The 26,314-nt window shown below is 39.1% G+C and overlaps 1 protein-coding gene across 10 annotated transcripts in view; it reads left to right on the top strand.

Annotated features, from left to right (window-relative positions):
* Dennd1b (DENN domain containing 1B) overlaps positions 1 to 26,314 on the top strand; it is a 227,656-nt gene that overhangs the window by 167,428 nt on the left and 33,914 nt on the right. For all 10 annotated transcript variants that reach the window (XM_063272684.1, XM_039091333.2, XM_003751245.4 and 7 more), the window contains 2 exons: positions 3,251 to 3,352; positions 24,448 to 24,538. In XM_063272684.1, coding sequence (XP_063128754.1) covers positions 3,251 to 3,352; positions 24,448 to 24,538 — 193 coding nt within the window. The remainder of the gene's footprint in view (positions 1 to 3,250; positions 3,353 to 24,447; positions 24,539 to 26,314) is intronic.

Here is a 26,314-nt window from a genome sequence, read left to right on the forward strand (position 1 = left end):
GTCTTTATGCTGATGGCTATGGCCCACTGTAAAAGAAAAAACAAGATCTATATTTCCAGTATACAGCTAAACACAATGATTGTTCGCATTCTGAAACAGAAGAGCAATTGCAAGGAAATTCTGAGTCAAAGAAAGAAACAGCAGGGTGACCAATCTACTTGAAGCTCCATGTCTGACACTTGTAGGCTAGTGATGCTATTATCTTGGCTCCAACAAGGCTTGGGTAGCCCCATCCAATGTACCTATTACCTATAACACACATAATCTCTCTCTTACCACGTTCAGTCAGTGCTTATAGCTCTCCCTGGAAGATATACTGTTTTCTTGACATCTATACCCTAGACTCCATTGCATTTTAGCCTACAGTGGACCCAACTCTATAATAATTTCTTTACTTTTTTTCTGAGACCTTGGTGCAAGCCTCTATCCAATAATTTTTACATTCTGTATGTTTGTACAATCAGCACCATATGGTTGACACCCAGTTCTGCTACCTGTATAAGATATATTTGGGAACCTAGGAGACATAGATCCAGTGATCTTGTGAGTGCCTGAATGACTGAATCCAGCAAAACAATTCCCTAGGTGTCTCTGAGTAAGATTCTTAGGCAGTAGCAGTGTGTGTTCAGGCATTCAGGTTTTTTCTTTTTTCTCAGACTTTGCCCCCCCACCCCGCTTTTTTTTCTGGAGCTGAGGACTGGACCCAGGGCTTGCTAGGCAAGCGCTCTACCACCGAGCTAAATCCCCAACCCCGACTTTGCCCTTTTAAATGAAAGTTTAAAAAGGGAATTTGGATCCTTTAATAGGTGAAGTCTTGTCCTTTACGTCCCTATGCTATAGTCTCTGTTATCTGAAGTTCTCAAAGAATAAATTTTTAAATAGGCCTCCTATATAAGTGTTCCTGAACCTTCAGTTTCTTTCACTCATATTTTCATTGATTCTCTCACTCATTCAGTATTTACTCTACTTCCAGTGTGAGTAGTTGTGATGCTGGCTCTCATAACACAAGTACAGTAGACACATCTCTAACAGGATTGTAGGAACATGAGTACAGTAGATACGTCTATAACAGGATTGTATTAATGTGAGTACAGTACATATCTCTATAACAGGATTGTATTAACATGAGTACAGTAGATAAGTCTATAACAGGATTGTATTAACATGAGTACAGTAGATAAGTCTATAACAGGATTGTATTAACATGAGTACAGTAGATAAGTCTATAACAGGATCGTATTAACGTGAGTACAGTAGATAAGTCTATAACAGGATCGTATTAACGTGAGTACAGTAGATATGTCTATAACAGGATTGTATTAATGTGAGTACAGTAGATATGTCTATAACAGGATTGTATTAACATGAGTACAGTAGGCAGGTCTCTAACAGGATTGTATTAACATGAGTACAGTAGCTAGGTCTATAACAGGATTGTATTAACATGAGTACAGTACATATCTCTATAACAGGATTGTATTAACATGAGTACAGTAGACATGTCTATAACAAGATTGTCTTTTTTTTTCTTTTTCTTTTGTTTGTTTTGTTGACCTTGCACCCTTAGATGGAATTTTTATGGGATGAGTAATTATGGTCTACTTGATTTACCCAGAGATTATTTGTGTAAAGTCATCCAGTTTGTATATGTAAGATTCAGAAATCTTCTATAGCTCTTTCTGTCAAAAGTCACTACAAGTGTATAATATCATTTTTGTGATAAGTCATTGCCTGGTGAATGTTAGTTTATGACAATACTTGATAGATTATTTCAGCCTTCCCTTATAGTTCATATTATCTCTCTTTACTAGCAATGCTGCCCAAGAGGTTTTTATGTTGAAGGAAATCTCTTGAACACATGTTGTAATTGCTACTAGTCATGAGGATGAGTACTTCAAATGAGGCTACCATGAACAAATCATAGGAACCAAATCTTTGATTTTTGTCTAATGTTTATGTTTTAACTAATGCCCACATGTGACTATAGCTACTTTGCTTGAAATGGTAGTTGTGTGACATCATTAAGCCCACTGGAAAAGGCAGCAATTAAATCACCATGTTATTAGTCATTACTTTTATACGCCAGAGCCAATTTCTAGCATTTTACTTACAAATTCCTATAATCAGAGCACTTTAAAATCAGAGTCTCTTTAAAATTAAATTATAATTTATAGTTTTCACAGTTCTAGTATGGTTTTTAATGCCTTACTACAATATAAGGATTGCTACAAAGTTCATTCTAGCAAGTGAATTGTCATTGGTCTCCGCTTTCATTTTGAACATGAACTATAATCACTTATCTGTATACATGACAAGTATGCCAAGTGGACAGTGAATGTGCTAGGGTATAGGCATTGGGAGGAATCAGCCAGCAAGGGATGACTGCAGGTGTATGAGAGTAACCGGGTGTGAAGTGTGAGTCCTTGTGGGTAGGAGACGGAGCGTCTGGTCGAGTACCCCTCAGACCCTTCAGAGATGCCATTGGTCAGCTTGAAGGCAGTTGCCAAGTGGAACCTGACCCAGAACAGTGAGTCAGAATTGTATTTGCAGTTATTAAGGGAAGGTAATTATAACAATTTTCATTATTTGAAAACCAAGCAGTGATTGTGAGTGATATTACATGCAACATTCTTTACAGCAAGAATGGTGTTGGGGCTGGAGAGAATGTTCAGCAGTTAAGAGCACTGACTGCTCTTACAGAGGACCTGGTTTTGATTCCTAGCACCCACATGATGGTTACCAACCACCCATAACTCCAGATACAGGTTATCTCATGCTGTCCTCTGACTTCCCAAGGCATCAAGCATACATACATGCAGGCAAAATATTCAAACATCACATACAACAATGAATAAATCTGATGTGGAAAAATGTTAAAAAAATTATCTAATCAGCAAGCAAAGTAACTGTAGACTTTTCCAAGTTGTTGACGTATACTTGATATTTTTATACTTAAAAATCAAGCTATTAATGTTAAATATTTACATTTAAGTGACACATTCTTTTCTGAGGCTAGATTTCTGGTGGCTGAGATTGAGCAGTTTTAAGAGTGTCAGGGCTTCCCAAGAGGAGGCCTGTCGTACAGGCCTTTCACTAGAATGCTATTCCTTCCAAGCTTGCACTGCTATGCAGGATCCATTGTTGATTTTGTATCTCATACACCCTGTGACACTCAGTGTGTCTCCTAAAGAGACTAGTTCTTTCTGACTGACCTTTCATTGATGTCCTGAAAATCTTTGCTTCTGTCTAGGGCGAGCCCATCACCTTCTGTGAGGAGAGCTTTGTAAAGCACCGCTCAAGTGTGATGAAACAATTCCTGGAGACTGCAGTTAACCTTCAGCTGTTTAAGCAGGTAGGAGTGGGCCTACACACATTTGGTCTGTACAGGGAATGCTGCCATTCAACGTATTCCTGCTGCCCTAAAACTACATTCAGGTTTAACCAACGACAACCACAGCAACAAGATGTCCTGAGGAATGTCTTTTCTGAATCGGGGTTTTCTTTGTATAGTAGAAAGAAGAATGCCTAGCCGTGCTCCTGTGGTGGCGCACTCTTGAAACACGTATGCTGTTGAAATGCTAGGGAAGGTGAGAAGGGGAGAGCACTCCTCTTTTCCAGGGACGAGCACACCAATGCTTGGTCCTGAAATCATATATCTGAGTAACAGTGTATGAGCTGAGCAGGCTATATTGAGGGGTCTATGTGTATGTGTATGTGTGCACGTGCATCCTTGGAATAACAATGGAAAAAGAGGCCATGAATTTGAAAGAGAGACATATAAGAAGGTTTGAAGGGAGGTTAGGGAAAGAAGAAATGATGTAATTATATTATAATCTCAAAAATGAAAGAAAAATATCTTAAATGCCTCAGGAAAAGTTGATAAGCTCAGGGATGCACTGCAGAATGCTGTATATCACAGAAACGGACCTGCATGCTGAACGAACGCACTGAGATTATCACAGTATAATCCAATTGATCATATACATTTAAATCAGTTATCGTGTATGTCCTGAGCTTTGTTCAGGACATCTAATTATTATTTCAGAGTAGACAAGATGGACACTATAATTCAGGTGTTTTAATTTTCAGAGACACTAGGCTTTTTGTTCTTGAGACAGGTTCTCACTCTGTACCTTTGGCTGGCCTAGAACACAATAGCAAACTAGGTTGTCCTCGAGTTCCCAGAGCTTTGCCTGCCCATGCCTCCCAAATGCTGGGATTAAAGGCATGTGCCTCTTATGTTGTTGTTGTTGTTGTTGTTGTTGTTGTTTTTGCTTTGTTTTTTATGTTTATATGTGTATGTTGTGTGAGTTTTTGTCTATCAAATGTTTACAGGGTCCTTTGGAGCCCAGAGGAGGTTAGATCTACTGTGGATTCTAGAAACTGAAACCTGTTCTTGGCCACAGCAGAAAGTGCTTCTAACTGCTGAGCCCCCTGCAGCTCTGGGCAGTATGTTTTATTTGTTTGTACTGTGTGATGATAAATCTTAGATCAGGTTGTCTTAGATCCTGTTTACATACTTAATTTACTTAGAACTACTTGATCATCTTATTCCGCACAGCAGCTTTAAATATAAGCAAGCCTCTCTCTGCATGCAGCATGTACCCACACTGTGCTGTGAGCAGTTCGAAGCTAGGGTCCGAACATCAGTGCCTTTGAGAAGCACCAGACTAACAAACTGTTAGTGGGGAATATGCCATCCAGTTGAAAATTACCTTCACTTTAGGTATGAATTAGGTATCAAGTTAGGTATGAGGATTAATTAATGCTATTCATATTTTGATGAATTAAAAATAATTTGTGGGTAAATATACTTTGTGGTAATATAACTGTCTTTTAAATAGTGAAGTTTTACCTCAAAGACAGCAATATATGAGTTCAGATCTCTGTGTATTTCCTAAGATGAAGTTGTTCCTTTGAGCTCCCTGTCTCTTGTTGTCTCCGAGCTGATACTAAGTTAAGTGCTAGAGCATAATGGTGCACTGCAGGGTCATCTAATGTGTGTGTGTGTGCGTGTGTGTGTGCATGCGTGTGTGTGCGTGCGTGCGTGTGTGTGTGTGCGTGTGTGTGTGTGTGTGTGTGTGTGTGTGTGTGTGTGTGCGCGCGCGCGCGTGTGTTTAATCTACTAAGAAGAAACTGTAATACATTACATTATTAAAAACGTTAAGGACTACTGAGATGACTCTGGGGTAAAGGTATTTGCCACCACACCTGACAGCCTGAGTTCTATCCTTATGATAGCAGTGAACAACATCATATTAAATTAAAGAAGAATATAATCACTGAACTTAAAGGAAACATTTATCTATGTTAGATCTAAGTGTAGGGAGATTCCTTGAGCTGAAGAACTATATGAAGGAGAAACCTCCCAGAATACAGTGATAGCGATAAACAGTAGATAAGGGAGGAAGTCAGGAGAGAATATGTAAGGGAAAGGTCTACATCCCATGTAATTCTAGTAGGTAGGACAGAAAACAGAGCAGAGGCACTCATTGCAAGAATCATACCTGAACCCATGAAATACTCCATGTAATTGATTTGCAAAGTTCAGTGTATCCAAATTGAAGAAGGAAGGAATTTATATCCATATGTAATTTAGCCATAAAACAATAGAGAAAGAGGAAGGGAATTTTTTTATTTATTTTAGTTTCACATGATGCAGTGCCCACAGATGCTGGAAGAGGAGGGCAGATGCCCTGGAGCTAGAATTAGGGGAGATTGTGAGCTCCCAGAGTGGGTGTGGGGAAGTGAACTAAGACCCTCTGCAAGAGCCATCTCTCCAGCCTGGGAATTTTTTTAAATAAATTGTAATGGACTAGAACACCGTATCAGGAAAATAAATTAATTGTGAAAAAGTAAAAATGAATGAAATATCACCAAGTTGTGCATATTTGAGTGTTGAGCTCATTTATAAAGTATCCAAATGAGCAAAAATTATATTTATGGTATGTGATTATGCCATATGATAAAATATGATAAAAAAACATAAGGTAAAAAAAATAAAACCAAGCTGAAATGATTGTGGTCTTTTCTGTAGAGAGAGGCTGTGCTGCTTAGGTTTTTTGTCAACCTCAAACATGCTGGAGTGTCTGAGAGGGACCCCTCAGTGGAGAAAATGCCTCCATGAGATTGGCTGTAGGCAAGCCTGTGGGGTACTTCCTCAGTGAGTGATTGATGCGAGTGGACCCAGCACAGCATGCATAGAGCCACCTCGGGCTCGTGGTCCTGGGTGCAGGCTGAGCAAGCCAGTAAGCAGCACTTCTCCATGGCCTCTATCCACTCTGCCCCCGGGTGTCTTCCGAGAATTCTGCTCTGCTTCCTAGATGGTGGGCTACGAGCTGTGCGATGAACCAGCCCATCTTCCCCAGCTTGCTTCTATGCTTCTCATTCTTCCAGGATAGGAGTCCCTAACTGAAACAGATGCACAGAGAGGGACATTTAAGTCCTGTTGACTTATTTAATTGTCCTATCCTATATTTGCTTTGCAAACGTTAACTGACAAAACTGTTTAAGGGTTATGGCTTGATGTATATTTACTTAGACACATATGTGTCCACATACACATTGTGGGGCAATCACATTCTGTTAGCTAACTAATCTGACATGGTTTTGGTAGTGAGCACACACAAAATTTACTCAGCAAATTGGGAATAAATACTGAGTTATCATAACCTGTGACAGCCATGTTATAGAATAGTTCTCGGAAACGTGTTTTGACTATTAACATGCCCCCACGTTCAGCATCCCTGCACCCCTAGCCCAGCCTGCAGCTATGTGGTTTCCTTAGCAAAGCAGCGGTTGCTACCTGTTGTACTGTATCATCAGCATTGACTATCGGGTACTTAGAGTCACTGTTAATTTTGATATTTTATGAAGGCATTTTTTGGTCATGTCTCCACTTTAGGCTCTAATGGGTTGAGTTTTTTGTTTTGTTTTGTTTTTTATTAACTTGAGTATTTCTTATATACATTTCGAGTGTTATTCCCTTTCCCGGTTTCCGGGCAAACATCCCCCTCCCCCCTCCCCTTCCTTATGGGTGTTCCCCTCCCAACCCTCCCCCCATTGCCGCCCTCCCCCCACCAGTCTAGTTCACTGGGGGTTCAGTCTTAGCAGGACCCAGGGCTTCCCCTTCCATGGGTTGAGTTTTTATTGACGTTTGACTTGTAAATCCCCCTGAGTCTCTGCTTCCACATCTTGAAAGCAATTGAACTTGAATGCTAAGCCTCAGATACCTTTACCTCTTATATTACATGATACCATGAAGTAAACACATGGCCCAGACAGACGACAGTGGGTTCCATGTGCACTAATTCCTGCTTAGATAATACATTTCGATGGAATTCCAGACGTAATTCCTCAAATCCATGATTTTGACATCACATACTTCTCTACATTGCAGCTTTATGAAGACTTAAGCCTTTACTTAATACTATACTAATACAATAAGGAAGTTTTTCTTTGTGTATTATTTGCTACTAAATCCCCTGGTTAAAATCGTTCCTTTGTTTATATACTTCCCAAGGTTAGGATGATGGCTGAGTTTATCATGTTAACCTTAAACTCTAGGTTTCTTCTGTGCAGTTAAGACCTCTCCATGACTATAGGTCCTCCTGACTGGCAGTGTAGATTAGTTAGGTAGTCTGATTAATAGTAAAGGATCTCTCATTTACATAGGCAGTCCACCCTCCACCCCCAAAAAGAGAAAAACAATTCAGCTTATGCAATTGCTAATTCCTCACTTGAGGAGGAAAATGGTAGGGAAGATTTCAGTTAAAACTTTCTTTTATTAATCATCTAAAATCTTTATCTTTTATACGCTAATTAAATATGTATTTACTCAACATTTTTATATAACAAGTACCTGTTCATGTTCAAATGTACAAGGACTGTACATTTCTTATCAATTCAGTTTGTTCTTAGACAGTTTTACATACGCGTACTGGCCCCTCTCGTACACCCCTCTTTTCATATGTGGGTCACCAAGGCCCACCGCTTCTCTCCACAAACCTGTCTCTGGTATTTACTTCTGTTACCCTCAGAATTTTAGTTCTCTATGTTCCCTAGCTCCATATGTCATTGAATCTGCAGTATTTTTCTACGCCTATGTTTTTCCATTTTGTTAAGAATATATTGATCATTTGTTTTATGTTAGGAAGAATCACTTTAAATACTTGATTTTCAGCTAATTTATTAGGACTGAGAAATTTAATAGCTATCAAATAGAAGATATGAAAAATACTTAATAAATTGAAATCAGAGAAGGCTCCATACAGGCACCAGCTTGCCCTCTCCATGTTCAGTGATTGGTGTGGATGTTGTCCTAGGCAATGAGGCTCCCCTGTGCTCCCCTGTCAGTTTGCTGAGAGCAACCCTCTGCCCTAGCATCAGCCTTGACTGTTGGGAGATCTCCACTGAACCCCCTCATTCAACTCAACCAGATGCAACCCAGTCCTGCCACTGGGACACTTGCTGACTACAAGAGATAGCTAGTTCAGACCTAGTATCCCGCCTTACACCAGTCAATACTAGGACCCCTTCATAGATTGCGGAAAGTTTCCACTGCAGTGCCTTTTCACATTACTCCTCCATACTGCCCCTCCCCCTCTCTCTGTGCCCCTCCCACCCTCATCCTGATCCCATTTCATGCATTTCCTCCTCACTCCCACTTCCCTTCCCAAGGGAAATTCTTACATCCCCCTAGAGCCCTTCTCTTTACCTAACTTTGATGCATCTAGGGATTAAAGCTTGGCTATTATTTACTTAATAGATAATATCCACTTATAAGAGAATACATACCTTCTTTGTTTCTCTGGGTCTGGCTACTTCACTCAGGATGACTTTTTTTTCTAGTTCTATCTATTTGCCTGCAAATTTCACAATATCATTTTTTTAAAAAACGGTCAAATAATACACCATGGTATAAATAATACACCATGGTATAGATAATACACCATGGTATAGCTAATACACCATGGTATAGATAATACACCATGGTATAGCTAATACACCATGGTATAGCTAATACACCATGGTATAGATAATACACCATGGTATACATAATACACCATGGTATACATAATACACCATGGTATACATAATACACCATGGTATACATAATACACCATGGTATACATAATACACCATGGTATACATAATACACCATGGTATACATAATACACCATGGTATACATAATACACCATGGTATACATAATACACCATGGTATAGATAATACACCATGGTATAGATAATACACCATGGTATAGATAATACACCATGGTATAGATAATACACCATGGTATAAATAATACACCATGGTATACATAATACACCATGGTATAGATAATACACCATGGTATAAATAATACACCATGGTATAAATGTTCCAGATTTTCTTTATCCATTCTTCTGTTGCAGAACGTATAGATTGTTTGCACTTTTTGCTTTTATGAATAAAGCCATGGTACGCATGACTGAGCAAGTGTCCTTGTGATAAGAAAGAGTGTCCTTCAGATAGATGCCCAAGAGTGGTAGAGCTGGGTCTTGAGTCAGGTTAATTTCCAATTTTCTGAGAAACGGCCATTTTGATTTCCATTGTGCTGTACAAGGTTCCCACCTCTAGCCCCCCACCCCCAGGACTGAAGGAGTGTTCCCATTGTTCCATGTCCTCACCAGCATGAGATGTCATTTGTGATATTCATCTTAACCCATTCCAACAGATGTAAGATAGAATCTTAAAGAAGTTTTGATTTGTATTTCTCTGATGGTTAAGGATGCTGAAAAATTTTTTAGCAGTTCTTTTTCCTTTTCTTTTTCTTTTTTGGATATTTTTAATTTACATTTCAAATGTTATTCCCCTTGCCTGTTTCCCATTCATAGGCCCCCTATCCTATGCCCATCCCCCTTCTCCTACAAGGGTATTCCCTCTTCCCAACCACCCCCCCTTCCACCCTGCCCTGACATTCCCCTACACTGAGTGTCCAGGCTTGGCAGGACCATGGCTTCTCCTCCCATTGGTGCCCAACAAGGCCATCCTCTGCTACACATGCAGCTGGAGCATTGTTTTTCTTATGGGTTGCAAACCCCTTCAGCTCCTTCAATCCTTTCTCCAACTCCTCCAACAGGGACCACATTCTCAGTTCAATGGTTTGCTGCTAGCATTCACCTCTGTATTTGTCACACTCTAGCTGAGCCTCTCAGGAGACAGCTATATCAGGCTCCTGTCAGCATGCACTTCTTGGCATCAGCAATATTGTCTAGGTTTGGTGGCTGTAAATATATGGGCTAGATCTGGGCAGGCTCTGAATGACCATTCCTTCAGTCTCTGCTCTAAACTTTGCCTCTATATCACCTCCTATGAATATTTTTTTTACCCCTTTTAAGAAGGAGTGAAGCATCCACACTTTGGTCATCCTTCTTCTTGAGCTTCATGTGGTCCATGGATGTATCTTGAGTTAATTAGAGCTTTAGAGCTAATATCCACTTATCAGTGAGTTCATACCGTGTGTGTGTGTGTGTGTGTGTGTGTGTGTGTGTGTGTTCTCTGATTGGGTTAGCTCACTCAGGATGATATTTTCCAGTTCCATCCATTTGCCTATGAATTTCATAAAGTCCTTGTTTTTGATAGCTGAGTAATATTCCATTGTGTAGATATTCTGTAGATATTCAAAAGACAGTGTCTTTTGAATTTGTATTTCCTTTTTTTCTCTTATTTTTTCATCTTTATTAAATTGGGTGTTTCTTATTTACATTTTAAATATTATTCCACATTTTCTGTATCCATTCCTCTGTTGAAGGGCATCTGGGTTCTTTCCAGCTTCTGACTATTATAAATAAGGCTGCGATGAACATAGTGGAGCACGTGTCTTTGTTGTATGTTGTGGCATCATTTGGGTATATGCCGAGTAGTAGTATAGCTGGATCCTCAGGTAGTACAATGTGCAATTTTCTGAGGAACCTCCAGACTGATTTCCAGAATGGTTGTAGCAGTTTGCAATCCCACCAACAATGGAGGAGTGTCCCTCTTTCTCCACATCCTTGCCAACACCTGCTGTCGCCAGAGTTTTTGATCTTAGCCATTCTCACTGGTGTGAGGTGAAATCTCAGGGTTGTTTTGATTTCCATTTCTCTGATGACTAAAGATGTTGACCATTTTTTTTGGTGCTTCTTGGTCATTCAATATTACTCAGTTGAGAATTCTTTGAATAGCTCTGTACCCCATTTTAAAATAGGGTTATTTGATTCTCTGGAGTCTAACGTTTTAAGTTCTTTGTATATATTGGATATTAGCCCTCTATTAGATGTAAGATTGGTAAAGATCTTTTCCCAATCTCTTGGTTGCTATTTTCTCCTAAAGACAGTGTTCTTTGTCTTACAGAAGCTTTGCAATTTTATGAGGAGTCTTGATGTTAGAAGCATAAGTCATTGGTGTTCTGTTCAGGAAACTTTCCTTGTGCCCATGTGTTTGAGGCTCTTCCCCAACGTGTTCTCTTCTATTAGTTTCAGTGTACCTGATTTTATGTGGAGGTTCTTGATCCACTTGGACTTGAGCTTTATCCGAGGACATAAGAATGGATCAATTTGCATTCTTCTACATGCTGACCACCAGTTGAGCAAACACCATTTTTTGAAAACGCTGTCTTTTTTCCATTGGATGGTACGATGGTTTACATATGCTTGGCCCAGGGAGTGGCACTATGAGAAGGTGTGGCCTTGTTGGAGGAAGTGTGTTACTGTGGGGTGGGCTTGGACATCCCCCTTCTAGCTGCCTGAGGATGATCAGTCTGTTCCTGGCTTCCTTCGGATGAAAATGTAGAACTCAGCTCCTTCTGCACCATGCCTTCCTGGATGATGCCATGTTCCCGCTTTGATGATAACAGACCAAACCTCAGAACCTGTAAGCCAGCCCCAATTAAATGTTGTCCTTCATAAAACTTATATTGGTCATGGTGTCTATTCGCAGCAATAAAATCCTAACTAAGACAGATGGTTTTAGCTCCTTTGTCAAAGATCAAGTGACCATAGGTGTGTGGGTTCATTTCTGGGTCATCAATTCTGTTCCATTGATCTACCTGCCTGTCTCTGTACCAATACCATACAGTTTTTATGACTATTGCTCTGTAATACTGCTTGAAGTCAGGGATGGTGATTCCCCCAGAAGTTCTTTTATTGTTGAGTATAGTTTTGCTATCCTGGGTTTTTTGTTTTTCCAAATGAATTCGCAGATTGCTCTTCCTAACTCTATGAAGAACTGAGTAGGAAATTTGATGGGGATTGCGTTGAATCTGTAGATTGCTTTGGGCAAGATGGCCATTTTTACTATATTAACCCTGCCAATCCATGAGCATGGGAGGTCTTTCTATTTTCTGAGATCTTTGTTTTCTTCTTCAGAGACTTGGAGTTCTTGTCATGCAGACCTTTCACTTGCTTAGTTAAAGTTACACTGAGATATTTTAAATTATTTGGGATTATTGTGAAGGGTGTCATTTCCCTAATTGCATTCTCAGCCTGTTTATCCTTTGACTAGAGGAAGGCTACTGATTAGTTTGCATTAATTTTATATCCAGCCCACTTTGCTGAAGTTGTTTATCAGGTTTAGTAGTTCTCTGGTGGAATTTTTGGGGTTACTTAATATGGTATCATATCATCTGCAAATGTGATATTTTGACTTCTTCCTTAACAATTTATATCCATTTGAGCTCCTTTTGTTGTCTAATTGCTCTGACTAGGATTGATAGGGACTGCATTGAATCTGTAAAAACCCTTGGGGAGGATGGCCATTTCTATTCTGTGAATCCTACCAATCCATGAGCATGGGAGATCTTTCCTTCTGATATCTTCTTGAGTTTCTTTCTTAAAAGACGAAGGTTTTTTTGTCATAATTATTTTTCTTTTGTTTGGTAAGAGTTACCTCAAGATGTTTTATATTATTTGAGCCTATCCTGAAAGGCATTGCCTCTCCGATTTCTTTCTAGGCCTCTTTGTCTTTTGTATAGAAGAAGGATACTAATTTTATTTCATTTTATTATTTTTTTAGTTAGTCTTGTATACAGCCACTTTATTCAAAGTGTTTATCAGCTGTAGTAGTTCCCTGGTAGAAGTTTGAGGGTCACTCATGTTCACTGTCATATCATCTGTGAAATATAACATAATATAATATTATATAAAATTCTACTTTGACTTCTTTTTTTTCAATTTGTATTCCTGTGCTCTTCTTCAGTTGTCTTATTGCTCTAGCTAATATTTCAAATCCTATATTAAATAGATGTAAAGAGAGTGGAAAATTTTGTCTTGTTCCTGATTTTAATAGATTTTTACTTTGAGTTTCTCTCTATTTAATTAAGTTGGCTCTAGGCTTGCTATAGTCATTTTTATGTTTAGGTATAGCCTTTGTAATCCTAATCTTCCCAGGACTTTTTGTCATGAAAGGGTGTTAGATTTTGTCAAAGGTCTTTTCTGCATCTAATGATACGATCATGTGGTTTTTGTCTTCGGTTTGATTATAGGGTGGATTACAGCCACTGATTTTTCATATATTGAACCATCCTTACATCTCTGGGATGAAAATAACTTGATCATGGTAGATAATTTTTTTATTTAGTTTGGCTTTAGTTTACCATTTTATTGAGTAGTTTTGCATCTTTGTTCATGTGGGAATTTGGTCTGCAACTCTTTTCTTTGTTGATTCTTTATGTGATTTGGGTATCAGAGTAACTGTGTCCTCATAAAATGATTTGGGCAATATGTCTTCTGTTTCTGTTTTGGGTAGTAATTTGAGGAGTATTGGTGTTAACTCTTCTTTGAAAATCTCGTAGAATTCTGAGGTAAAACTGTTTGGCCTTAGGCATTTTTATTCTGATTTGGAGACTTTTAATGTCTGCTTCTATTACTTTATTGGTTATAGATCTATTCAAATTATATATCTGGTTGTGCTTTAACTTTGGTAAGAGGTACTTATGGTGAAAATTATTTATGTCTTTTAGATTTTTCAATTCTATGGAGTATGTAATGATTCTTTGGATTTCCTTGATGTCTGTTGTTATGTCCCTCTTTTGTTTCTGATTTTGTTAATTTGAATATTCTCTTTCTGTCTTTTAGTTAGTTTGGATAAGGGTTTGTCTATCTTGTTGATTTTTCTCAAAAGACAACTCTTTGTTTCATTGATTTTCTTCATCGTTCTCTTTGTTTCTATTTTATCTCATCCCTCAGTTTGATTATTTTTTGTCATCTACTCCTCTTGGGTGTGCTTATTTCTATTTGTTCTAGAGCTTATAAATGTGCTGTTAAGTTGCTAGCATGCACTATCTAATTTTTTAATGTAGGCACTTAGTACTCTGCACTCTCCTCTCAGTTCCATTTTGATTGAGTTTCATAGGTATGGATATGCTGGGTATTCATCTTCATTGCATTCTAGAAGGTCTTTAATTTTTTCTTCTTTTAAAAATTTTATTTGTTTATTATATATAAGTACACTGTAGCTGTCTTCAGACACACCAGAAGAGGGTGTCAGATCCCATTACAGATGGCTGTGAGCCACCATGTGGTTGCTGGGATTTGAACTCAGGACCTCTGGCAGAGCAGTCAGTGCTTTTAACCACTGAGCCATCTCTCCAGCCCAATTTCTTTCCTTTATTTCTGTCTTGGCCCACTTTTCCTCAGTGGAGAGTTGTTCAGGTTCTGTGAGGTTGTAAGCTTTCAGTTGTTTCTGTTGATGAAAACTAGCTTCAATTTGTGGGAGTCTGATAGGACACAGGGAATTATTTCTATTTTCCTGTACTTGTTAAAACTTTCTTTGCATTCGAGTATGAGGCCAATTATAGAGGAAGTTCTATGATTGTAGAGAAGAAGGTATATTCTTTTATGTTTGGGTGAAATGTTCTCTAAATATCGGTTAGGTCCATTTGGTTTATAGCGTGTTGTTCCAGTATGTCTCTGTTTAGGTTTTGTCTGGATGACCTGTCTGTTGGTGAATAAATGGTATATCGACATTTCCAACCGTCACTGTGTAAATGTCAATATATGATTGTTCCTAGTAGGACTGTTCCTTTTTCAGAAGTGTGTGCCCTTGTACGTGGGACGTAGATGTTAAGAATTGAAATGCCATCTTAGTGGATTTATTTTCTTACTATGTTATGAGCTTCCCTAAGATTGAGAGCACTTCTGAATCAAATGTTTGCCTGGAGTCTTGCACAGAATGCTGCCTGTGGTCAGTGCTAAGTAAGTCAGAAGGAAATTTATCTGTAATGCTTTTTTTACATAACTAGGGAATTCAAATCTAAAATATTCATAAACTACTGTGATAACCACCATAAAGAATTAATGGATATTCTTTGATAGGTAAAAAAGATTACTATTTCAATAAAGAAAACTTTAGTTTCACGTAAGGGGAAACAAAATCACAGATAATATGCACTAAGTAAATACATAAATAATTGCATCATGTGACCTTCAAACCCAAGAAAAATAGTCATTCTATTTTTTAGTAATGTAACAATTCCATTGAATTGTTATTATTGAAAGAACATCCATTTGTAGTATTTATCTCTTTGGAGTATTTATTTCTCTTCACTCTTTTTGGTCTATAGAGAACTTCAAGCTTACTGTTTCAAGTTCCTCTGTAGAACAAAAAGATTTTGATTTTTATTTTCTTTTCATCTCTTACATTTACCAAATACTTTTGCTCCAGCCATAATGATATACTTGGCATGTATTCTGTGATAATTATGTCATGTCTTCATTTTTCTGAGTCTAAATTATAATTGAGGACTAAAATATTGAGTGAGTTATGAGATGAGTAAATACAAATGAACTTTGTTAAAACTGATTTTATAGTAGGTGCTTTTCGAATGCCTCTTTAATTGTCTTAATATTCAAGGTAACCATAAGTAATCTCGCTCCACTTCTGAAGCTATAACGCCAGCTCCCGTGGTTAAGCAATCTGTGGGTTGTCTGGGCTGTGAGTTTCATGCAGTAGGTCTAAGAAGCCATCGATGTTTATTCTCTTCTGCCTGTGTGCTCATTACTGTCCCTTCTGCTCTAAATATCCCCTATCCCTGCCTGACGTTCCCCAGCTTAGCCTTCAGACTGACTGGTGTCTCATTCCGGTTTGGGCCTCTGTCTTTTCATAAGCCTTTCCTCTTAGGATCTTTGGGCCTGTGCCAAAACATGTCTTCTTTTGTTTGACTCTTTTTAAAGAGTTATAGACTCTTTAATGATACCGATGATGGTTTATGTCTTAAGTAATTCTGTACCCTAATATCTATTTAATATGTATTTAATAGTAATGGATAAATTAAAAACAGTGGAGTAACTATCTACTATATGGAATAGGCCTAAAAAATACTGTGACAATTTTAGTATCTAAGAAATCTGAAGTTTAATATAATAAAACTCATCAAAACTAGTACTGCTATAAACTAGTATTATAAACTGGAGATATTTGCAGTTTCTTGTTCTGTGTAGAAATGGAAAATCTGCAAAATTCTTAGCTCACCATATTTTATGACATGACCCCTTTTCCCTGACTTGGTAAGCTGTTAGATAAAAGGAATGGGTCAGAAGCCAAATACTTTCCTTTTATGTTAACTAGGGATTTGGGGAGATTTTTAAAAAGCTTTTAACCTAAACAATAAATTGTTATAACTCTCCATGTTTTCTTATTGACCTTTGTCATGGTAGCTATTCCCGGTATGCGTTTTGCAGCTAAGAGCAGCACATACATGAGTAACCTGATGGTTTCAGACTCTTGCAGCATTAGGTGGCACCAGGAATGTATTCCACAGTGTCAAAGGAATAAAGCAGCAAGTGAGGCAAAGGGACAGAGCACTTGGGTGCAGAAGAATTTAAGGGCAAGTAGCATAGCAGGACAAAAGGTGCACTTTGAGTTCAAGTAGCACTCAAGATGGCTGTCAGTCCTCCTTTGTTAGAATCCTAGAGAGTGTGCAAAACAGGCATATTATTGACTCTTCCCTTTAAATTTACCAATTCAGATCTGTCCTTAAACCCCAGTGTCCTGAAGTCTCACTAACAAGGTAGAGACTGCTACTACCCCTTCTCCCCTTTTTCCACCACTCCACAGTATGTATGCATAGTCTTGTAAGGCATTGCTCTGAATGGGATGTCTCAGAGAACAAAGTAGGGGTGAAACTCCTTTACTCCTAAGGGGAGGGAGTGAGGCAACAAAATAACTTTGTAGAACTTTAAAACATGTAAACACTGTAGAGAAATAAACAGAGCAGGACAAGACAGGGGAAATGGTACTAGCAGAAGCAATGGTATGTACACACATTTAAATACATGCCCCTGTCTCTGTCTGCATCACTTAAAATGGTGTGGTCTGAGTATAAGCAGTGCCCTCCTGTGGGGTAACCAAAGGTAGAACCCCAAAGAGATTCAGGCTGTTTGTATGCTGCAGCTTAGAGCTGACAGCAATGGGGAACAGACAGACAGTGGAATGGAATGATACATCTGTCTTGACCAGGAGGCCAGGCAATATTTCTAAAGACTTAATATAAAAAAGATAATCATATGCTTTCTGAGTCAGGAAGCTGGACAGGTGCTGGTGTCACGTAAGGGAGCTTGGAGGGATTGTGGCTAAAAATGTTCTTACAAGAACTGTGCTTCAGAAATGCTAAATTTAGCATGTTTAGATATTCAAGTAAGATATTGGGTAGGCAAACAGATAAATAAGACACAGGAGAAAACTGACTGGAGATAAAGAACTGGGTTCCTCAGCAGATAGTAGTGTTTTTGTAGCCATCAGATTACTCCCAAGTGAGATGAGCAAGGTCAAAGCCTGGGAGAGTGGTAAGGAGCTGTGGGAGGAGAGTGGTCCAGCAGGGAGATGGGCCGAAATCAGGGAGAGCTTGCCAAGGAGCTAGACTGTCAGATGCTTAGGGTGTTAATCAAATAACCGAGAGGCCTTGCTGGTGTGGAGGTGGGGATGGTGATTAAAGGCCTGATGGGAGGACATGGAGACTGCCAGCTCCTCTGCCTTTTTCTGTAAGGAGCTTCAGCAGTGGACTTAGGGAGGTGAGATCAGGGGATAAAATAACAACTCTTCTCCTCTCCTCAGAATACTTTTTTCTCTACTTGATCTTTTTTTATTCCTTTGGGGAAATTAGGAAACAAAATTATCTGCCTAGACTCTAGGGAATGGGGAAATGTCTGGACATTGCAGTAGAAAGAAAAGAATATTTTGACTTCTTCCTTTCCAATCTGTATCCCTTTGACCATCTTTTGTTGTCTGATTGCTCTGGCTAGGACTTCGGGAACTATACTGAATAAGTAGGGAGAGAGTGGGCAGCCTTGTCTAGTCCCTGATTTTAGTGGGATTGCTTCAAGTTTCTCTCCATTTAGTTTGATGCTGGCTACTGGTTTGCTGTATATTTCTTTTATTATGTTTAGGTATGGGCCTTGAATTCCTTATCTTTCCAAGACTTTTAACATGAAGTGGTATTGAATTTTGTCAAATGCTTTCTCGGCATCTAATGAGATGATCATGTGGTTTTTTTTTTCCTTTGAGTTTGTTTATATAGTGGATTACATTGATGGATTTCTGTATATTGAACAATCCCTGTGCCCCTGAGATGAAGCCTATTTCATCATGATGGATGATCATTTTGGTGTGTTCTTGAATCCAGTTTATGAGAATTTCATTGAGTACTTTTACATCATAGTCATAAAAGGAAGTTAATTTGAAGTTCTCTTTCTACTTTTGGGTCTTTGTGGGACTAAACCACCAACCAAAGAATACCCATGGATCGAGCCATGGCTTCAGTTGCATATGTAGCAGAGGATGGCCTTGTTGAACATCAATGGGAGGAGAGGCCCTTGGTCCTGTGAAGGCTCAATGCCCCAGTGTAGTGGAATGCCAGGGTGGGCAGGCAGTAGGGAGTGGGCGGGTAGGTAGGGGAGTACCCTCGTAGAAACAGGGGGAGGAGGATAGGATGGGGGTTTCCAGAGGGGAAACAGGGAAAGGGGTTAACATTTGAAATGTAAATAAAGAAAATATCCCCCCCAAAAAAATGAATGTTCAAAAAAAAAAGAATTAACTACCATATTAAATGTGATCTTAGATATTTCATTTGCAAATTTAGAATTGCCTTTGGACATTATTGCTATGTGTCTCCTGTATAGGAACCTAAAACTTGTGACTTAAAACAGAAGCTGACAATTTCTGTGAAAAGTTATATACAAATGTTGGAGGTCTTTGTTGCAGCTACATATACATAAAGCAAGCATTTAATGTCCTAAGCCAATTGACCAACGGATACTGAAATACGGATTTCTAATAATTTCTTGTGAAATAAATATTGCTGGTTCTTTTCCAAAGAAAAAGAAAGAAAAAGAGTAATTGCTGAACCATCTCTCCAGCCACACGTTTTTTAGTATATATTTTTCTCTTTCTTCCTTTTATTGAAAATAGATTCTTTCCCACATAATGTACCTGGTTTCTTCTCCCTCTACTACTCTCACTTCTCCCCCATCTCCCTTCATCTGCATCCTCTACCTTTCTGCTATAGGGAGATGGACCAGTGGGAGGTGGCTTGGTGGGCGGAGGGGGGTGGGGCAGAGAGGAGAGGTGGGAAGAGAGAGAGACAGACCCTGAGACCTGGTCTGCCTTGCATAGGCTTTTGACACCTCAAAGCCCACCCCTAGTCACACACTTCCTCTAACAAGGCCATACCTTTTAATCCTTCTAATCCTATGGCCGAGTTTCATACCCTAAAGACTATGCATTCACGCCATTCTTATACAAACTGCCATGCTTGCTAAATAAGGCACCACTGACTGCTGTCCCTAGCCCAGTAATTTTTTTTATCTTTATTAACTTGAGTATTTATTATTTACATTTCTATTATTATTCCCATTCCCGGTTTCCAGGCAAACATCCCCCTAACTCCTCCCCCTCCCCTTCTATATGGGTGTTCCCCTTCCCATCCTCCCCCCATTACTGCCCTCCCCCCAACAATCACATTCACTGGGGGTTCAGTCTTGGCAGGACCAAGGGCTTCCCCTTCCACTGGTGCTCTTACTAGGATATTCATTGCTACCTATGAGGTCAGAGTCCAGGGTCAGTCCATGTATAGTCTTTAGGTAGTGGCTTAGTCCCTGGAAGCTCTGGTTGGTTGGCATTGTTGTTCATATGGGGTCTCGAGCCCTTCAAGCTCTTCCAGTTCTTTCTCTGATTCCTTCAACGGGGGTCCTATTCTCAGTTCAGTGGTTTGCTGCTGGCATTCGCCTCTGTGTTTGCTGTATTCTGGCTGTGTCTCTCAGGAGCGATCTACATCCGGCTCCTGTCGGCCTGCACTTCTTTGCTTCATCCATCTTGTCTAATTGGGTGGCTGTATATGTATGGGCCACATGTAGGGCAGGCTCTGAATGGGTGTTCCTTCAGCCTCTGTTCTAAACTTTGCCTCCCTATTCCCTGCCAAGGGTATTCTTGTTCCCCTTTTAAAGAAGGAGTGAAGCATTTGCATTTTGGTCATCCCTCTTGAGTTTCACGTGTTCTGTGGATCTAGGGCAATTCAAGCATTTGGGGCTAACAGCCACTTATCAATGAGTGCATTACCATGTGTGTTTTTCTGAGATTGGGTTACCTCAGGATGATATTTTCCAGTTCCATCCATTTGCCTATGAATTTCATAAAGTTATTGTTTTTGATAGCTGAGTAATATTCCATTGTATAGATGTATAGCCCAGTGATTTTTAAGGTTTTTTTCCCCATATGAAATACTACACTTTAAATATCAAAATCATGAAATCTAATTATTGACATCCTAATTTTGTTAGATGGATTACAATTAAATATTTCTGTCCTGTGTAGACCCTAAAGGTAATGGAATGTTTATAATGATTTATTTTGGATTTTTAGATTTATTCTGGAAATACACCAGAAAAAGTGGGTAATTGAGTAAAGGAGAACATACATTCACCTCTTAGAGCCAGTCAGCTGACCCTTCATTTCAGCTTTAATCTTGGAATCTGACCAGAACAATACATTATAATAGAATTTGGCTCGGCGGGGTTGGGGGATAGGGGGTGGTGAGGTCTGCCGTGATGTTTATTTTCTAAAAAGCATTACATTTTCCAATTAACTGTATGTTTAATTGTATTTTGAAAACTCAATAGGTTTCTGAATTTTTTAAATTATAATTACATAATTTTCCCTTCCTTTCTCTCCCTCCAAACCTTTCCAGATACCCACCTTGTTCTTTTGCAAATTTGTGACCTTTTTTCCTTGCTGGATTTTTGTGAATAGTACTATATGCTGGAGTGCCTTTAGAGCAATGATTTCTTTACATTAAACCAGTTCCTATAAAACAATTGTTTATACAGATTTTAGTGATACCAGGAGCAAAAGCAAAAACACTCCAGTACTTGAGAATCTTACCTCATATGATATACCGTATGGGTTGACAAAACCTGGTCCTTGGCACTGTTGAAGATGCAGAACATGAACAGTTCCTTGTATGTGACCTCACTTGTCCTGAGAACTGTGTGCAGTGCATCTGTCTATCAGTCTGTCCGCACGCGTGAGTGTACTTGTCTGTGTGTGCATGTTCGGAGCCGGAGGACAACCTCAGATGTTCCTCAAAACCCAGCCTCTTTTGATGATGTCATTAGTGGTAGTGATAGCAGTGTGATGGGTTGTGCATGTGCACATGTGTGCATGCGTGTGAATTGTAAGCGTTTTTCTCACCAGCCATCTCCTCAGCCTCATGTCAATTTACCATTTATAATTTACCACTTTTAAAAAATTATGAGTTCAGTCTACCATCTTTCAAAACAGGCTTTCCAACTGTGTTCCGAATCTACTGATTGCTTATCTGATGCTCTATCTGTCACTACTGCTGACAGCATTACTTGTTATTACTAGCAGTAAAAAAAAACTAATTTAAAACTGTCTTTCAGTTATCTGAACACAACATGTTTGCTAAATGAAATAGTCACTATAACTCAAACAATATATTATGATGAACTCATTTTTGCAATAGAAATCAGTTGGTGTGTGTGTGTGTGTGTGTGTGTGTGTGTGTGTGTGTGTACTTCAAAATTGTATGCAGCAGTACGTAAGACTGGTCTCTCGCATGCTGCGAGTGGGTATAGAGATAGCACGGTGGGATGACACAAGCCACATGGATTTGGGAAAAGGAAACGCTGTCATTGAACTATACATTGTTAAAGGAGTTCAGAGAACTCCGTGTCCCACTCTCCACTCCATTAATACTCTTATAGATATCTATACCTGGTGTCGATATTTATATATCTGTATATTCAAAAACATCCCTTACTCTGTGTACGTTGAGAAGTGTCTGATTCGCACTGACAGGATGTTTGCAAAGTCGGTGATAGCACGTGTCATTTTATCGTGTGATTAATTTCTGTTGGCCCAACTCACTAGTTTAGTTACATGAACTGGTTACCCACGCTCAGAAGTGCACAATCCCTAGATAGGTTTGGGATTTATCTCTTTTTTGACTCAAACTATTCCACTCATTTAATAAAATGAATGGATTATGTTCCATAAACAAAAAGAAAAACCTTTTAAAAAGTCTTAAACTCTTAATCTCTTAGAACAAATTAAGTCCTTTAAAAGGATGCCTTAGTTTGTTCTCTTTGCAAGTAGTGTATTGCTTTAAATTTATTATTTTCCTTTCACCCTATATTTTAAAAAATGGCTCTTAGTCTGTGGAATTACATCACTCAAATTTGATTTATACTCCTGTGTTAAAACATGTGCAAGTGAAATTTTACATGTCTTTAACTGTCTTATTTTCAAATTAATCACTTACTGTATATATACAATGAAGACACCAACATCGTATTCCTGACTTTGATCTCTAGATAAAATGTTGATACAGTGTATCAATGTAAAAATGTGTGGCCTTTAACATATTTTGAATATCTTTACCCCTTCAGCTGCATTCCATTTAAACTGTGTCGGGGCCTGAGCAGACTAAGATTGTGTTCCAGCCAGCACTGAACCGCACTAGGAGTGTATGCTAGGCATTTGTGCCATACCCTGGTGCTGAAGCCCCAGCTCCTGCTCCCAGCTTTACTCTGCCTGTATTTCATGTGTAGAGTTGGGCCTTCTTGGGCTTTTGCCCATCCACTTTGGCATGTCCATTGTTACCATTTTTGTTCACCTTATATTTGGGCAGTCATGTTGGTGAGCCTTTATGGGTTTGGCTTCTCTTCTAATATTACTAAGAGACACAGTCACACAGCAAACTCGCTGATCCTCTGACTCTTACAGTCTTTCCACCCTCTCTTCTGCAGCGTTCCCCGAGCCTTAGGTGTGGAGTAGTCTGTGGATTTGTCCACTGGGACTGGGCTCCACAACTCTGCATTTGGTTTGCTTGTAGTTTTTTGTTGTGATCTCTATCTGGCGAAGAGAGGTTTCCTTTGTGAGAAGTGAGGACTATGGTCACCCGTGATCATAAGGACAAATGTTTATAGATTGTTGTTAGGAATTGTGCTGGTTTCGTAAATTAGTGGTTGCAGATTCTCTTCCATTTACCATGATGTTAGTAGCACTGGGAGTTCCCTAGGATTCCAATACTAGGTATCGTTTCCCTTTTATTAAGTCTTAACCATTTGAAAGCTGTTGTTTACATGGAATGTGTGCCACTTCTGTACCCTCGGGGTTACTGTACCATGCTTATTCTGATGCAGTCCTAGCTAGCTAAGACTGGATGTCTCTCTCCTCTGGAAGCTTCCATGGTGCCTTCTGATGCTGCGAGAGCTAGTCCTCGGGGTGAAGGCATACACGCTAGTTCCAACTTAAGGGTCTGTTGGCTCTGTGTCTGTTGTTATTGTTTATTTGTTTTGTTTTTTATTTTTTAATAGTGCTTGGAATGGTTTTCATTGTATTATGTATTAGTTCTCCATTAATTTATTTGCTTCTTCACTTTACATCCCAATATCAGCCCCACTTCTCCCAGTCTCCCCCATAGCTCCTCCCACCACTCCCTCTCCCCTCCTCTGAGAAGGGGGAATCCCCTGGATATCACCCTCCAACACATCAGTTCACTGCAGAACTAGGCACATCAAGTTGGCCCTGTTTCTTAAGTGCATGGTGTCTTACTGTCAACCTTTGAGTACAATGAAAGACAATTGCAATAAGCCGTATGTTTTGGGAGACTCTTAGCCCTGGCCAACAACTTAAGAGAAGACTTCTTTTGGTATTAGAGTTTTTGTTAGGTGGTTTGGCTCTTGGATTAAACACTATCAGTCTGGAAGAAAAAGATTATTAAAACGATAATATGTGTATCTGTACAGAAAATTGCATGTAATATAAGGTTTTCTTATAGATAAATTGTTAATAACATGGCTCCTGTGGTTTTAGACATCATTATTTTATGCATTCCCCTCATTTTTTTCTATAAGTCATTTTTAAAGTTATAAAAATGAATAATTAACATTTGAAACTTTTAAATTTCAGTTTATTGACGGTCGACTGGCAAAACTCAATGCAGGAAGAGGTTTCTCTGATATATTCGAAGAGGAGATCACTTCAGGTGGCTTCTGTGGAGGTAAAGATAATCTCGGCAGTAACTACCTAGACAGTATCTGAGTTTCGTGTCTGTCTCTGATATCTGTCCTTTATAAAGTTGTTTTCTTGTAAACATACACTGTTTTATGTACAATTTTCATCTTATCACAGTAAGGGTAGCTTATAACTTAGTAGTTATTGGCTTTAGTAATCTCTTCGTATTATTGAAAATAAATAACAGAAAACCAAGTAATTTGTAACCTTTACCTGATTCTCACCCGATGGCAGCTTCTGCTAGAAAGTGATGAGTGCTGACTGTGTCCAGGTTGGAACCGAGACTCTGGTTGGAATAGTGCACTGTAGTGTAGTGTGGCCGAGAATGCGGGAATATCTGTGTGCGTGCTTCCTGTTTCACGAAGTGTTTAGTGTTTACAATTTTTGGTCAACTGACTGCAGTAAGATTAGAAAAGTTTTAAGTTTACCATTCCAAAACTAGAATGTCTTCCAAATGTGACCATCCCACGTTGTATTATGAGGGCAAGCAATGAGTTCTGAGTCACCATGCTGTCAGCAGGTGTAGCCCTGGCATACAGAGAGTTTGAGTCCTCCATTGTCTTAGTGACGCTTCCAAGTAGGGTTGCTGAGGGCACACTGGGGCTGCTCTGTCTGTCTGCTGTGAGAACCCTGTGAACAGCACATCTGCCCTCCATGTCTTGCTGTGTTCATTTTGACCTCTTTGTTGGTTTGCTTTGATAGCCAGGTCGATAGTCATTTGAATGGTTACTAAAAATGAGAAGAAAATAGAGAGAAATAAGTACATATCTGCTACTTTCACATCTTACTTTTATTCTTAAATGGTGCCTATTGTTTGCCATAAAGCATAGAAGTAAATGGGCACAGAGATTTCCTCAAAGAGCAGATGGACTTGGCAGCCATAGGGCTTCACCTGGCAGAAGTGCTTGCCCTCGTGAGAGGCACTGAGCTTGGGAAAGTTAGTTTGTCTGACTCAGCAAACTCGACGTGGGTTCGTTCATTCAGCTCCCGCTCCTCAGCTCCTGGGCAGAAATTCAGCTTCAATGGAACTTTCGTGTTAAAATGATACCTTTTTACTTTTCAACTCAGACAAGCAAAATATTGTCAGCTTATGGACACATTGCTCGAGGCTTCTACGCAGTATTTACATAACTGCCGTCTCATTATCTTTATGACCCGTGGGGCTGGTAGCTTTTGTAGAATTGAAGATGACATCTTGTGACAGTAATGGGGTAGAGCTGTGATCCTTTTATATACTTAAATTCTGTAATAACTGCTAGTCCAGAAACCACAGAAAGAAAGGATAGCTAATTCATTTTTTATTAGATATTCACTAAAAATAGTAGCATTATAGTGAATATGATGGGTATTTACATTCTATCCTAGAAGGATATGAGGCTTGGTCAGCATCTGACTTAGGTAGTACTCTACTTAATTCCAGTTATTTATTTTAATTAAAATTTCTAACTCCAATGTTCTAATCCGAGGGAACAAATGCTTAACCAAAAGGGAAGCCCGTTTCTACAGTTATCACTTTCAGGGAATAAGAAAGTATTTTTAAAAGGGATGCCAGTCAAGTGCTACTTTTATTTGTATTTTACATTGTTCTTAGCAAATAATATTAATAATGCTTGATTCAGAAGATTTGAAATGGAAAAGAAAATAGGAGTTCTTTTCTTTTTTAATTTGGTACTGTTCTGTCTCTGCTGTTTAGGAAAACCATTGCACTCCATTATAAGGCTACTCCACGTTAACTCTGCATTTCAGCATGTTTTGGGAACCA

This window comes from Rattus norvegicus, chromosome 13 (assembly GCF_036323735.1).
Source record: "Rattus norvegicus strain BN/NHsdMcwi chromosome 13, GRCr8, whole genome shotgun sequence".
Classification (NCBI taxonomy): domain Eukaryota; kingdom Metazoa; phylum Chordata; class Mammalia; order Rodentia; family Muridae; genus Rattus; species Rattus norvegicus.